We start from the raw sequence: 17,403 nt of genomic DNA, 5'->3' as shown, positions 1-17,403 counted from the left end.
TGGTTGATATTTGCTTGGATTTACCACTGTGATGGTTCATGGATATGGGCATTTCAGCTGCATAGTCCAATAGATAGCTTTTGAGGCTGTGAGGTTTAGAGTCGTGTCTGTGTACCGAAGTTGAGAAACGTCGAGCGTGGTCAGCTCTTGCATGGGTGACCACTCCTTTGTACCCGGTGAACCTTACACCACCTCGTGCCTTCGGACAAAACTGTCTGCACGGAGACAATAATGATAGTATGAATACACAGCGTTAAATACCATATTGAGGTGAAGCAAGGTACATGTCGATTAGCGGGATTTAGTATCATTATGCCGTAATGAAGTTACAGAAGAGTAATAACAAGACACATTTGGCAAGTACTATTTATTACAATTTAAAGGAAGCCATTATTTATAGTGAAACACACGACGTCACCACACTAGGTGTCTAGCCACAATATACATAACGATATTTCGGACATGGATTTAAAGCAGCATACATCACATATTATAGGCAGTATAGTTGTTTTTTGTACGTACATGGTAAGACAGACATAACATTTTAGATAAGTGATGAACAAAAAGTTTTATATATGCATGTACATAGCAGATGGATGTCTACAACACAACACAATTTATATAGAAGTGAAATAAATAGGCCACGAAACATTCACATGACATGAATAATATAATACGAATTTAAGACTGAATTTGTCAAGAATAATTGATTTGATTTACAATAAATTATTTATTAATTCATGAATAAAGCCAGTTTAATGAATACACATATTTCAATGACATATTTTAAGTATTATCAATGCAGATAAACAGCATAAATGAAGATGACAAGTTGATTCGCTAACCACATAACAAGTTCAAAATAAGAGAGACATATACATGTGCATGTTGTCAATCAAAACATCCCTGTGTTAATCATGTTTTTGCTTTCATATATTGAATTATATCGAAATATATTTCCATTCATAGTTCCAAATACCGCCCCCACCCCCAAATAACTTTTGTCTACCTAACATTTTCCTTGACCCTGTAACAAAACTAGCTTTTAGTTGGCCCCAGTGAGGAAGCATGATGTGGGTTGTCCCCTGACCAAGAACTGCTAAAGTCTGTGGGCAAGTACATGTTGTTACAAATTGTACTAGTCTTGTTGAACGCTGGGAGTGGGCCGACCGGCTTAACCTGTTGTTAGTATAAAGCGATCGGATGATGTGTCCTGGTGGATGTCTTCGACAGTATGTTAAAGGAGGTAGCTTTATAGTAATCATAAATTTCGCGTTATCACCAGAAGAAAAGAAGATTATGCTGAAGCCTCCTAAAACACGCAGGCATACACAAATGCATCTGGTACACAGGAAAGACCATCCTTGACTGACCGTAACTGTTAAAGTGACGTATATTGGAACTTTCATTGTTAAGTATATCAAATATGTGGCAATGCTGTCAAAATCGTAACAATGTCGTGGTATAACTCGTATTACTGTTCCTGACAAGTTAATAAAATATTCATCACTTTCATCAATATTTTAATAGACTGTAATAGAGTTATTTTTTGTAATTATACTCTTGAAACATCCGTCTGTACGTTCTTGGAACAGAAAAGGTTAGGAAGGTGACGTCATAATAGTAGTCACGTGAACAAATGTTATAATCTCAATATCATATTGCATTACATATGTATTGCAATCGAAGGATGCGGAACAAATTTAAGCAATGATGTACATATGTATATTAAAACAACACAAATAAAAGCATTATTGGCACTTAAGATTGCCAAAACACATTTCTACATGAATCAATAAAACAATTAAGCGCATGCATAACATCATTTTACAAGTGTCATGCCTAGATCCACTTATCCTCTATAGACATAGATAGACAGGGAACGATAATCAAATTGTCAAAAATAGCTCTTTTCGGGTGGCCTTTCTCAAAAACGATACCGTAGTATATATCGTCAAAACAGACTAAAAGAACATAGCACAAACACAACATTTTACTATAGTGAGTTTAAGAAACAAATGGAAAGCCCAGGAACTATGTATCGAAATAGTTATCACATTGTAACTTCAGCAATGGTATAAGCCTGCTATGAGCATTGAATTAAGGGAGCATTCACTAGTTTATAACACACTTGAATAGTAATAAAATATGTATTGTCAAATTGATTCTGTGGCTTGTATTATTTATAATTCTAATCATACAAAGATCCCCTACGTAATTTGTTATTCAAATGTTTAAGTATATCCTATATAATATTTTACCTTTTTTGAACTCCCCGGGGAAATATCTAGCAAAGGCGTACCATGAGAGATGCCTATATATGTTTTGGTAATAACATTTACGGTCATCATTTCTTAACAAGCTCTTAACAAATTATATGTAAAATGTATGCATAATGAAAACTATGATATATACAATGAGTCAATACGAAATTAATATTCAGAGAAATTCAGCTATTAGGAACCTTCACCCAAACAATCCGTCCTGCGGTTTGCATATCCTTGGGTGATATATAAACTTGCACGTTAGTCTCCAGACATATTACTGTTACATGTAGCCCAACTCCAAGACAAATGTATAAATAATGTCATGATGATATATAATAAACAACGAAGTATCAGTGAGCAGAGGGAAGCTGATACCAACACAATTATTATATTGAATTAGGTTATCTATCCAAACACTGATAATGTGTATACATATTGTGTGATATCTAACTGCTGGACTTTATCGACACCCTCTCGTGCTTAGAGTACTTTCATGACAAGTTACTTACTAATAATGCTTGACATGCTAAGCAACGCATCTGCAGATGCGGAATGTATCATTTCACGATTACACAACAGGCCATCACTAACACGTTGTTCAGGCACGACATCACATTTTGCGCACGACATTATATTAAAATGCTCAGCCAGTTATATATACCAATGACAATGGCTATATTTCAGTGGATCCCGGTCATTCTTTATGTCTAATTATTTAAAATACAATAGCTGAATATTTTATCAACTTTTCCTCAAGTATAATTATAATATTTGTTATTGTGTGCTCGTTCATTCATAATATGTTCCTGTGAATATCAATTTGCAATTAAATTGATAAATTGTGCAGTGTTGACGTTTAAATTGAATCTATATACTATATTTTGCGATTGGTGGACTATAAGTTAATCAATACTTGTATTGTTTGACGGTTGCGGTATACATTGATGAAGTGATATTGCGTATGATGGTAATCTAGATATTGTGTAATGATAGATTAAAATTTTATATATATTGAGTAACGGCGGGGGTCTTATTGAAGATATATATTGTGTAAAATAGTGACTTTTATGTAATTTGGTAATTAGATATATTAAGTGAGTGAGTTATAATTCTAAAGCTATTGTATAATGATGGCAATCGTAATTGTATAATTATAATCTGAATTTCAAGGTCATGGTGATGGCCGGGAGTAACTGGAACATAAACCACATGTTGACGATAGCAGCAGTGTCAGTCAATTCTGTCCTGTGCCAAGCTTGATATCATACTGAACAAATATGAAGTTGATAGGCCAGTATACACCCTATTGTCATCTGTTGTAATATGACAGGTGAAGTAATGAATCATAAGTCCAAATATACCCATACCTGTTGGCTACTCACAGTAAAAGTTGCCTCTATGACAACATTCCGCCCTTCACGTACGCTTACTGTAAATGAAGACAAATACAATGGTTCAACGATTCATACCTACGTATATAGAAAATCAATGCCGTACATGTGTTAGTAGAACATACAAGTTTGATAAAAGTTAATTCGAGTTGACATTTCACATGCAACATTCCTTTAATAAGCTAACTAATGATTAGTAAATCCAAGTCTCCATATCAATACTATTACTACATATGGTGTGCAATATGTATTAGAAATATATTATACTTTTAAGCTTACTCTATATAATAATATATATAATTATACAACTAAATATGTACAATATCGTCATGGTAACCGATGATCTGTTGAGACTCACAGTGTTTGGGTTGTAGTGAGGAGTTCTGACTGCTCAAGTCCAGGTCTAGCCTCCACAGCCTTGTCTATCATACTAGTCTCTTGGCTTTCTTTTGAGTTCCGGCACAGGCAGCTGCACCGCCGACTAAAACTCGGAAACCCCTTCTGAAATGCCTTTCGGAATCCATCGTTTAGAAATGCATACACAAAGGGATTGACACAGGAATTGGCATATGATAATGTATGGGAAAATATTTTAAAAATAAGGAGGGGGTCTATTAAGGGAAAGTTTGGATCAAACGCCATCCACAGCGTTATGATATGTATTGGTAGCCAGCAGGCTGCGAAGAGTAGAACAACCACCGCAACCATTCTCGTTACTCGTCGCTTCCGGTTTTGCTGTGCTTTGCTTTTCAGTGACAAAGGAGCTCCATTACACTCATGCTGAAACACAGTAAAACACAAGAAAATGAATAATAATTATAATCATGGCACACATTTCTAACTAGCGAAAGATGGTTGCGGCGTATGGAAACTTGTAGTCTACATATGGATCTAACGTCTGTAGTCAATAAAAAAAACGATCAATGGGTAGTAAGTAAACTTATATTTAGATAAGAAATCCTGTTTCAAAATAAATCATCGAATTTTCCGGAATTATCAATATTAATTTAGTGTTGCACGATATAGATCTACTAAATTTTCCGACCGATCACTTTGAAATTCGACATCTATTATAATCATAATATGTAGTTTTTTTTTTACCGAAAGCAATTTTGATTCGGCTATATTTATCAAAGTTATCTAATGTTGGCATATGTTGTTTTGTCCCGAGATATTCATATTTTGACTGATTTCTTAAAAACTTCACGGGTTTGTGATCATGATATGTTGTTGTTTCCCTGAACGATATTTTAATTTGATATGTATTTTTTTGCAAAGATTATTATCTTTTATATATTTTCGTATTGATATTGTCTGAAGATTGACAATGTTTGACCGATTACGTTTAAACTTTGAAGGCTTTATAATCATGGTGTATTGATTTGACTATTTCTGCAAACGTTAATGCCTTTTTTTTTAATTCTTTAATCTTTTCCGGGGATTCCTATATTTTTCAAACAATCTCTTTGAAATGATATCAAGCTGTGTTTAATGAAATAGGGACTAACTCCTGGTTACTTGTATTCATCAAATTGTTATAAAATTAAATTCTTACTTTGTAGTGAAAGGTGAGGAATATAACATGCCAACGAACTAGTGATTCCAATACAAGATAGTTTGTTAAACTATATGGCACTCGACGGACGTAGATTGTTCCGCGGTACTCATATTGTTGTGTTGATAATTGTTTGTTTTGTTTTGCTTAACGTCCTATTAACAGCCAGGGTCATTTAAGGACGTGCTAGGTTTGGAGGTGGAGGAAAGCCGGAGTATCCGGAGAAAAACCACCGGCCTACGGTCAGTAACTGCCCCACGTAGGTTTCGAACTCGCAACCCAGAGGTGGAGGGCTAGCGTTAAAGTGTCGGGACACCTTAACCACTCGGCCACCGCGGCCCCTGTCTCGCTTGATCTTGGAGGTTGATGGTTTTGTTGTCTGTTTTGGAGGCTAGATTCTCATGTTGATAAATGTCTTCGAAATAGCAAACAAAAGAAGAAACAAACATGAGATCTGTTCGATATATGGATTTTGTTAAGTCCGGCAGCGTCCTTGATATGCCCTCGTGTCTAATGCATTGTCCCACATACATATGTCATCATCAGGAAGGAAACGATATTCAAACTAAACTATTGCCATAGTGATATGATAGATTACAAAAATCTGCGTCTATATGTAAATGTCCGCTTTGGTGTATCGCTCGGCACATTTTGGTTTACTCTTTGACATTTCGTTTGGAACAATGCTATTAATCAATGGAACCTGCAACCTATATAGGATTTGCAAGGGAAGAACACACACCAGCATACTTAACTATAGTCAACACAACGCGACTTAACACTGGAACAATGGAATAGATGTCAGAAGTCAAAGTTAACTTAATTTCTTTGCAGAAATACAGGATTAAAGGAGATATACCTTGAAAGAAACCCCACTGAAACAATGTATTTTTCATATTTTAGCTAAAACACAACAAATATAATAATTATAGAACATATCACAACATTGCAGCATGTGGTATATTCTCCTATTAAGTACAAATATAGGGTGTCTATCCTATATTTACCAGAACTCATGATTCTCTTTGTATATGTTATTCATCCAAGGCTCAGACCTGAAAGCTGAATAGTCTAGTCAAATAAAAGAGTTACAAAAAACTCATTTTATTCAAAATTAAACTTGAGTTTTAAGTTATAATTGTATTAAATGTAGATATCTATAGTATTTAAATATCCAGTACTTCATTAGTGTTTACAATATTTTCGTGTCTTTACCTCTGCTCCGATAAGTTTATTGTAGAAGCAGAAGCAGAGCAACGGACCAATGAATGTAAAGAATATATAAAATAGCTACGGAAATATAAATGTATACAGGTGATGATATAAAAAACTACTAACCGCGAACTTCGGGCTGATAGCAATTTCGGTTTTATTGATGAAGTGCTGTTAAAAGATTTTTGTAATATTAACATTATATAGGGAATATTCTTACAGAAAATAGAAAATTGACAAACCAGTCCTTGCTACAAACGCATAAATGCATCTCTATAAGCTGTTTTGTACGATACTATCACAGACTTTAAACTATCTGAAAGCTGTTGGTCTGTACCACGGGATGCTTGTAACCATAGCCTCATTGGTCATTTAAAATTATATACGCAGTAAAGCAATATACTGTTTACATGTTTCGTTTATGCCCCTTTTTGACCATTTAAAACAACAACAACAAATCACTTAATAAACTAGTATATTTAACAACCAAGTTATACTATAAGTTATAGGCTCATTGCATGATTTGTGGAAGGCGAATATATTAAATTCTTCTTGCTAAACATCAAGCCTAACGGCTTCAATGATGTTGATGTTGTCAACGTTTTTTCTTAATAATTAGAATTTTGCCCCTAAACGGAAGACAAAGTGTTACAAAAAAACCTTAGTTGCACAGGTAAAATAGCATGCACCATTCCAGTAGTCACTACCCATGGCTTTGATGGAACGTTAAATAACAACAGCCCGATGCCACTAGTAGATTTTGGCGCTCAAATTCCAAGCAATCGATCATCTTCATGAATGTTTGTTCTTGCACAATATGTATTGTTTGTTTGGGTGTTTACGCCCACGCAGCAACTAAAGTCATAAGAGATTGTCTACGAATGATGGGACCACTGGCGGTTGAAATTATCATCACACTGAAATGACCCGTCATACACGATAACATGACAACCCGCCAGGTCACATCATACTGACACCGGGATTACCGTATCTTTTACGCCTACAGAAACTAAACTAAAACCATACAGAACACAAATTATAATAACTACTGTTCAGTTACACAAAATATTAAAACATTAAACCGTATAGAGCACAAATCAATATTAACTGCTGTTCATATCCACAAGATATATAAACATTTTATTGTTTTTTCCTAAAAACTTCGCTGTATGAAGATATTAAAATAAAATTACAAGTAAGTACAAATTAAAAGCGATGCAATTATTTTAAGTCAGTTATAACTTTCTGCCGAAACTTTCGTGTGAGGCAAGTGTGTACAAAGTACTAAAAGCATCTGACGTATCACTTTTGGACTCGAGAAAACGGCCTGTCTCATGTAAATAATCACTCGCCGTAGCACCACTGAATACGGAATGTTCCTCCTCTGACTCTATTTTCTCCTTGTCTTCACTGTCCAAAACGTTCATAACGTCTTTTACAGCATCTGCATCAGTCATTTCCGTTGCGGTGGCCTTTACCCCGGAAGTCTCGTTTTCATTAGCTCTAAGTCGCTTTATGATAAAGCCATTGCCAAACATACATGTACTGTGTACACACTAAGACATCTAAGAATGGATTAACAACTTAACATAACATCGACAAAACAACTCACTTTATTCAGAGGTCATCGAAAACATAACTCACCGATTCAATAGCTGTACAAATACATACATATGTACCCTGAAACATGCCCTCGGGTGCCTGTCTATGACGCGGTCGTGATCACCAGGGCATGACTTACCTACTTCGGAAGATGGGTTTGTACTGGTTTAATCCTGTTTCACCCAAAACTGAAAATCTAGGTAAATTTTTTTTGGGAGAAACAGGATTTGTTTACACAGGGGTCTAATTATTAAGTAAACACAGAAGGTAATTATCGCTCACATTCATTAATTGCAAAATCCAGGTAAATAACTACAAAAAACTTTAAAAAGTTAAAAATAATGCATTTATATTACACACATATATGTACTTTTTACTGATGATATGATTTACTTGTACAGTGGATAACTAATAAGCACTATATATTATCTTCAAAATACAATATAATAAGCACCACATTTACACATTGATACATACATTACAAATGAGCACTATTTATATCATAAATAAACCATTAGTTTACTCTTTCTGTATACTATCTGTACTGTATTACAGAAGATGAAGCAAGGAGGATGCATTATTAACATACTATGTGTATTTAGGAGTGAATCTGAAATTTAATAATAAATTCAACAGTATTCAAATACAGCTTTCAAATCAGGGTCGGAAAGCAATGTTTGCACTTTTTACAAAATGTAATCACATGCAATTAAATATTGAAACTATGCTTCATCTTTTCGATTGATATGTTGGAAGTATTTTAAGCTATAGTTGCGAGATATGGGGATCGTCAAAGGCAATTGGCGTTGAAAAGGTCCACACATATTTTTGCAAAAGAATACTTAATCTAAAAAAATCAACCTCAAATGCGATGGTGTATTGTGAACTAGGTCGTTTTCCACTACAATATTACTGGAAACTAAGGATAATTAAGTACTGGTTTAAGTTAACAACTACACGAAATTGTATTTTAAATCGTGCATATGGATTTTTAAGAAATTGTAATACAAAAAATTGTTTCCTTGGTTTTGGTCATGTGTGGGGAAACCAGCAAATGTATGCAAGTTATATCGACAATATTTTGCCAGTTATTAAGCAGAGAATTTTTGAACAAGCTCAGCAACACCTACACCATTTATTAGAGTCATCCTCAAAATGTCATATTTATAAACATCTTGTGGACAATGTAACATTACATTTTTATCTTACCAAATATATTCCTAAAAGATATAGAATTTGTCTTACTAAGACACGTCTATCTGCACATTGTTTAGCCATTGAAGCTGGTAGATATAACAATACTCCAAGATTAAGACGATTTTGCAATATGTGTAATAATAGACAACAAATTGAAGATGAATATCATTTTATTCTTGAATGTAATAGTTATAGAAATTTAAGGAAAAGGTACATCAGGCGTTATTACTGGAATAACCCATCTGTTTTTAAATTAATCCAGCTATTCAGAGTACGAAATGTTAAGGAACTGTGTTCTCTAGGAAAATATATACATTAAGCTACTAAATTAAGAAATAATTACTAAACCAATCATTGAAGTTATGATGTCTCATTCTCTATATGTTATTTCCTGTTGTATACGCCATGCTGTAATTTGTATTTCATGTACAATGTTTTTGTGACTGATAGGCCGTACGGCCGAAAGTAATAAAAGAATTGAATTGAATTGAATATAAAAATAAGTCAATTATATAAAAAAAATGTTAAGATATATATAAAATAAAAAGTTAAGATATCAATAACTTTAATTAATTTATCATCTTATTAAAAAGAAGTCAATTAAATCACTTCTATACATCTATTATAAATTATATACATAAATTGTTAATACAATTACACGTTTTATTTTAAAATTCAAACTATCTGTGAATATATGGATAAATCTATCAATTTATTTATTTGTCAACTGATACATTCAGTAAGAGACACCTTAATGCACCTGTACAGGTAACACGGACGTTGATTTACCTGTACAGGTAGAAGTTAACCTAACTGTTAAAACAACACTCTCCCTATATTGTTTACATAAGTTTTTGGGAGAAACAGGATATATACTTTTCAGTTTTGGGAGAAATAGGATGACACCTTTGTACTATAGTGTTAAAATAACACGGAATTTCAGCCGACGGGACCGCTAAATTGGTTCGTTATAGACAATATTTCGCTATGTGAAATTCGCAATATAATTACAAAATTACATAGAAGTAAGAGGGAGAATAGCTGGGGAATCGGGAACAGTTCGCAATATCCGTAAAATCGCTATAAGCGTGTTCGTGCTAAACGTGTTTTACTGTAGAACAAAAATTATAAATAACTGTTATTTTATGTTCCCAAGGTTTTCAATCATAAATCACACATCTCTGGTCTTCCTAACTATATACTCTACAACAGTTTATTATTTCAACTTGGTTATTTTAGATTAATATATTATAAGATGGGTTGGCACATCAGATCAAAACTTTTAACGGGTTATTAGGAACGTCGATTAATCCTTTAAAAATGTCGATGTCATAGATATTGCATAAAATAAACAATGTTTATCTAAAAATGTATTTTTGAATGTATTGAAAACGTTCACACAATACCTGAACAATTTACATATTCGACTCTTAGTCCACAATTAAAAAAAAAATTACAGAAAAAAATACACAAAACTTATCGTCGATGAAAGGAATTTATAGGCCGATTCACCCGGAGAAAAGTCTACCGACTGTCATTAAAAGATATGTGCGTAAGAAGAAAAAAATCTTAGTGTCTGATTCTTGTTCCAGTGGGATGCCTTTTATTCAGAAATATGCTTTTATCTACAATTTCAAGAGAAAGATGATTGCATAATTTGTTAACTGCAAGACAGACATCAAATTCACTCGGAAACAACTGATGTTGGCAAACATCGCCATTTTGGAAAATCGATTCTTATTACCATGCTACCATTCATGTTGGTCACATCCGGTTTGAAGTTCCACCTGTATAAACCAATGCACTGACAATTGCAAGAGCCATCAACTTGCCGTTTTAAATATTTTCAAGATTTTGAATTTGTTGCAGGTTGCATACTCGTCAGATATATGACTGCTAAAAACTGAACACAAACTTAAGGAGCCCGGGAATGATACTTTAGGAGGGAAAGCTCCTTATCAAAAACAAAATTTGCATTATAAACTATTGTTTCTGGTTTTCTTTTGTAATAACTATAAATCATACCCATGGCGATGCCCACTATACGTAATGATGTGCAACAGGAGAAGACAAATATGGCGCCATATCCATCAACTTCCTCCCAACGTTTAACTCTACACACATGATACATCATGTCGACGCGACGCTTCTAATTTCCCGATTCGCTTATCCCTCTGAGGAAGGAACATCTAGAAATAACGCTCGGTCACGTACAGACAGAGGTCAAGCGTATTTTTTTTTTAGAAATCCGATAAATAAAAAAAAATGTTTCTATGCAGCAATATCCTCTGTGGTAAACTTGGACAATGACCCTTGTCTCACAGTGGTTAATCAGTCGTGAGCCGTGTCACACGAGAAACAATGATAATCAATTCGCGGTGTGGACTACGCACTTCATGTCTCGGGTCGACAGGCCATCAGCATCGCAACACTATGATCATCAATTAGTTCTAATCGTCGTCAGTGTCATTCACGTATTTAAAACGCAGAGAAATGATTACATAGTCAGCTATCGTTCATTCTTGTTGTTTAATAAGTACTATTTAAGCACTCTTTTGAGAACATCTCCAAGTTTAAGCATTTAAATTTTGACAGACTTGAATGCTAAACCGATTAAACTATTATAAAGCAAGAATATTTATTACGAATGTTTATTACGATTTAAAAAAACAAAACAAATTTAAGTATCGTTATCAATGAATTAATAAAACCTATCGGAAGGAAATTGCATTACGCGCTGTCTCTTGTAACCTATACCTTATATTTCGAATGGACTACATATCCATATATTCACAGAGCATATTTTCATAAGATTTTTTATGATGAAAGTGAAGGTGTTTCCATCAATCCCTTTTGTCTAATCATATTACTTAAATAATTTGAAATGCACAATTTGCAATGTATTAAGAACATATCGTGTAAATGGCATAAATGTTGTTTGCTATGGATGAAGAATCAACAACGGAAGTCCAGTGTTGTCTAGGCAGACACAACGTGACCTGGCTCTCCTAGATTAACACAGTAATTCCTGGGAGATTAGCTGTTGATATGATTTGTATGTATTAGTATTCTGGCCGATGAACGTCCTGATATACATCTATTAAATTACCCACTCCATTCCATTGGCGTGAGAGATCCCTGGTTTCCAACAGAGTAGTGGACCTAAACTGTACTTTGTAAGTATTCCCTTGATGGGAAGTGGTAAATGTCGACTGCTGCTGTATTGGGAGAAGGCTGTCGCTCAAACCGGGCGATATTGATATGTACATGGCTAAGGGACTTGTCTCTATGTCATTCTATTGTCAAATCTGGACATCATGTAGAACTTAAGTAAGCCAGTCTTTGACACTATCGAAATCGTTCTCGTTGAGCTAATGTTTCATATGATGTATGTCAGTTTTAATTAAAAAAAAAACAACTTTATACATTTTCCGATTCATACATCTCTGCGTCACAGCGGTGAAGCATCACAGTAGCATGGGTAACTTGCAAAAATGGCAATTTTCTGAATTTCAATATATAATAGAAGTCTAGACACGCCAAAATGCCGCATTTACTAGAACCTGTCCATTCTATTCCATAACGTGTTTTCGGATTTGTGGATTTGCATATACACTAAACATCATTTACAATACTGGTGTCGTCTGCAGTCGTAACTATCTTACGTAAGAAGTTGAAGATCGGTCAAACTGCACATAGTCGATTTCGATTTTTATCTGACATGTCAATCAATCAAATAAAGTAAATCACTTAAATATATATCGGCAGTTGATAACCAACCGACAACAGAATTGTTTTAACCATCAAAACAAGTTTAAACATTCTTTTCAAAACCGTTATCATATACACAATTTTAACTATCTAAAAGCTGTCGGTGTTTACGACAGGATTTAAGTTTTTGTTTGTTTGGTTTTTTTTTGTTTTTGTTTTTTGTTTTACATTTTTCGTTTGTTTGATGTTGTTTCGTTTTATCCCCATTTTTTGGGGCACTAATGACCTTTACAGTTTTCAGTTAGTTATTAATTGTTTCATGTTAACAATTTCGAAAAGACATTTCAGATAATGTAATACTGATATAGATAGGTTTAAGATCACAATAAACTTAGGTGTCAAAATATCTCAAAATGTCGCTACACGAGATAATATAAGCTTATTTGTACCTGATATTTGTATCGAAATGAAGACACTTTATGTTGTTTCCGAGATAATTTATTCCCCGAAATATGATTGTAACATGAAATTTTGAGAAGGACATCACTATTCGAGACAGATATTACTGTCTAACCCAGTATCCCTATAGACACAAAGGCGTGACTGGTGTTAAATACAATCGGTTTTCATCTATAAAAATAACTTTAGTTCTAGAGGTCACGTAATGTGCTAAAGAAGCAATTTCAGTTTCATGAGACGACTGTTGTTCATGAATTTCTCTAATGCACGAAGCTCGAGCTATATTCACTCCTACACATTTACCGATAGTGTTCCGTCGTGATTGCCTCCTAATAGTCGTAAGCATCCTGTGTGGAGCTATGTATAGATAAAATGTGTATTCGAACAATACTGCTTACAGTCCATACACTTAAAACAATGATTAAGAACAAAGAATGGAAGCCACGAACATCAGAAATGAAAGAACACTAAATAAGTGAGAAATGCTAGATACATTAACCACTATCAATAGCTCCTGTCTCTTAGGTGTTTAACGTTCTCGCAACAGTCAGAGTCATATAATGCGGGTGACAAGGAGGTACCAACAGTCAGTCATATAAGGACGGGTGACAAGGAGGTACCAACGGCCAGTCATATGAGGACGGGTACAGCGGAGACACCAACAGCCAGAGTCATATAAGGACGGGTGACAAAGAGGTACCAACAGCCAGTCATATAAGAACGTGTGACAAGGAGGTACCAACAGCCAGTCATATTTCATTTCAACAAATTTTATTGACATTTGATGTTATTTGTCAAAAGGATAAAATAACAGGCCAAGCCTATATAAATTTTCTCCTATGGTGGCAATTGGAATGTATAAATATAAAATTAATATATATAAAAAAAAACAGCCAGTCATATGAGGACGGGTTCAGTGGAGACACCAACAGCAAGAGTCATATAAGGACGGGTTCAGTGGAGACACCAACAGCCAGAGTCATATAAGGACGGGTGACAAAGAGGTACCAACAGCCAGTCATATAAGAACGTGTGACAAGGAGGTACCAACAGCCAGTCATATGAGGACGGGTTCAGTGGAGACACCAACAGCCAGAGTCATATAAGGACGGGTTCAGTGGAGACACCAACAGCCAGAGTCATATAAGGACGGGTGACAAAGAGGTACCAACAGCCAGTCATATAAGGACGTGTGACAAGGAGGTACCAACAGCCAGTCATATGAGGACGGGTTCAGTGGAGACACCAACAGCCAGAGTCATATAAGGACGGGTTCAGTGGAGACACCAACAGCCAGAGTCATATAAGGACGGGTGACAAAGAGGTACCAACAGCCAGTCATATAAGGACGTGTGACAAGGAGGTACCAACAGCCAGTCATATGAGGACGGGTTCAGTGGAGACACCAACAGCCAGTCATATAAGGATGTGTGACAAGGTGACACCAACAGCCAGTCATATAAGGATGTGTGACAAGGTGACACCAACAGTCAGTCATATAAGGACGTGTGACAAGGAGGTACCAACAGCCAGTCATATGAGGACGGGTTCAGTGGAGACACCAACAGCCAGTCATATAAGGATGTGTGACAAGGTGACACCAACAGCCAGTCATATAAGGATGTGTGACAAGGTGACACCAACAGTCAGTCATATAAGGACGTGAGTCAAGGAGGTAACAACATAATGGTATCATATATATCAATACAGAGACAAGTCATAAGGAATGATGACAAGAAAGTCGGGAAACGACTTAACACCAAATAAGTGTAAACATAAACTCCAACATAACATAATCAATCAAAGAATACAAGATAAAAAATGACATTGACTTATTTTTATTCAGCTGATATAAGCGATAAGGTTGGCATTGGATTGTGGGTAAATTTCTTAGATCTTAGTATGAAATGAATTTTAATCATGCAGCTGTTAGAATTGATTACATACGTTAATTGTTTTCGTTTACATAACTGTGTAAAGGGACTGGACTGGGTCGATCATCGGTGACCAGGTACAATGTAGCTCGTGGTAGATGATCCGGCTAGTGTTAGGAGGTCCCGGGTTCGAACCCCAGTCTAGCCGCTACATTTTCCCCTCTACTGTTACAACTGATAGCCTCAGTTATGCATGGTAGGGACTTTTATAATTTCGTCATCTATATTATTGCATGTCCTCGGACCATATATAATTGTTTAAATCGATACTTACTGACATTTTAATAAATTGATGTTATGTTTCTTTCACTCTCGTAGCGCTGGTTTCAGAGGCTTTTGGAACAGCAAAAAACTAACAATTTTGTCGTTTGATTAATGATCTGGGCCCACTTATTCAAAAGATGATTAGCTTAATGACTTGATTAGGGAAAATCTCATTTCTCCTTTACTTCAAATCATATATGTGTATCTTTCTTCAAAATCAGCAGGTATGAAGAGACTGATAGGTGTTATATTTTCAAATTTGGTCAAATATGTTTTACCAGAAATTATTTGATCAGGATTTTAATATTGATGTTAAACTGTGATTAGCCTAATCACTTTTTGAACAATTGGGTCCTGGTGAAGTGGGCACAAAAAGTGTGTCATCCGTCGTAATGACAGGTGCGGATTAGATAACAAATTCTCACTAAAAAAACACAAAGCTTCAAATACTTCCTTCCGAAACGGATATTTCAACTTGGACGCTTTTAAATGATAGAATCGGTAATAAAAGATCACCTCTGACAGATATCGCGAGATATGGCCTTAGCAGGTAGTAACATTTTAATCAGTAGTTTATATTAGTTACTGGAGTTAAGTGAGCGATGAGCCCTACTGTTTGAAAACAAAACGGAGTATCCAATGAAGCTAAGCAAGTCACCCTATACACCTAACCATGTTCGATCGGGGAATCGAATCTCAGTTACTTGCTATATAACGGTTGCGTTATCACAAGCCTGATATCATATTGTCAGGAATGGTTTACGTGAAACAACCTGTATCATTCGGATTTGTGTATCGCATGTATTGAACCGTTAACAGTGAATCACATCTCTTTGGATATAATTGATCTTAAAGCAATATATAAGAGATATTCTTATTACAATATAGCATGTCTGAAAATTATATCTTAAATTGCTGTCATATACACAATCATAAATTATCTGAAAGCTGTCAGTCAGTTCCACATGCTATGACATACCATAGCCACATATATCTTTTAAAAGCATGTAAGTGTGTGTACGAATATATTGTGTATTTCATTCGTTTGCTATACTTCTGTTCAATACCTTTCTGCTCGACATTAATTGACCATAATTACATGTTACTAGTTTTGATGAGTCAAAATATAATAATAACAGTCATTTTGATTTACAGTTCCTTCTGGTCGAGGACACAGATGTTACTAATTATTCTGCTTCTACGAAAGATTTCGCGATTTCACATTTCTTTTTTCCTGTACTTCTTAACTATTTTTAGTGCCTGAATACATTCATCAATTAAAGCTACGATCGATAGATGCTGTTTTGTTAAATAGAACGGCGCCGAGCCGGGAAAGGCCGCACCCCGTCTTTATATGGGTAAAGCGCACTTTACATATGGTTATTGTCTTCACTGCAAGGACAAGCATCGATGCATATTTTTAACAAACCGTACTTAATTCAACTTATCAGCACGAAATATCATAGATAGAGCAGTCTTAAATCTTTATTGAAAACAGCAAGAATCTATAATTTCCTAGACTTCATGGAAGCTCTCGATTTTTTTCCAAAGATAAATCAATGTCTTCTAGTTATGTTGCATGTGCTATATCAGGACGATCCGAATGGATATTTACCTGTTTTATATTGATATATAATATCCCCGTGTAAATTAGCCTTCGATATTGGATAGTCATAATGTCTTACATGTTAGCAAAGAATAATTTCATTCGAAAACTAAATACAGGCAGAAGAGCAGTAGAAACTAGCATTTTAATAGCCTCTGATATGTCTAGGCCCGGAGACAATTTCAAAAGATTTCCTTAAAAGGGG

At 35.0% G+C, this 17,403-nt stretch overlaps 1 protein-coding gene across 1 annotated transcript in view; it reads right to left on the bottom strand.

Moving 5' to 3' along the window:
* Positions 1–352: 352 nt before the first annotated feature.
* Positions 353–17,403, bottom strand: part of LOC117343944 (galanin receptor type 2-like) — a 130,710-nt gene continuing 113,659 nt past the window's right edge. The window contains exons 5-6 of the mRNA XM_033906513.1: positions 4,017–4,438; positions 353–3,696 (exon numbers count right to left, since the gene is read on the bottom strand). Coding sequence (XP_033762404.1) covers positions 3,684–3,696; positions 4,017–4,438 — 435 coding nt within the window. The 3' untranslated portion in view covers positions 353–3,683. The remainder of the gene's footprint in view (positions 3,697–4,016; positions 4,439–17,403) is intronic.

Source organism: Pecten maximus, chromosome 15 (assembly GCF_902652985.1).
Source record: "Pecten maximus chromosome 15, xPecMax1.1, whole genome shotgun sequence".
Classification (NCBI taxonomy): Eukaryota; Metazoa; Mollusca; class Bivalvia; order Pectinida; family Pectinidae; genus Pecten; species Pecten maximus.
The sequence above is the reverse complement of the archived record's forward strand: the minus strand, read 5'-3'. Positions and strand labels throughout refer to the sequence as shown.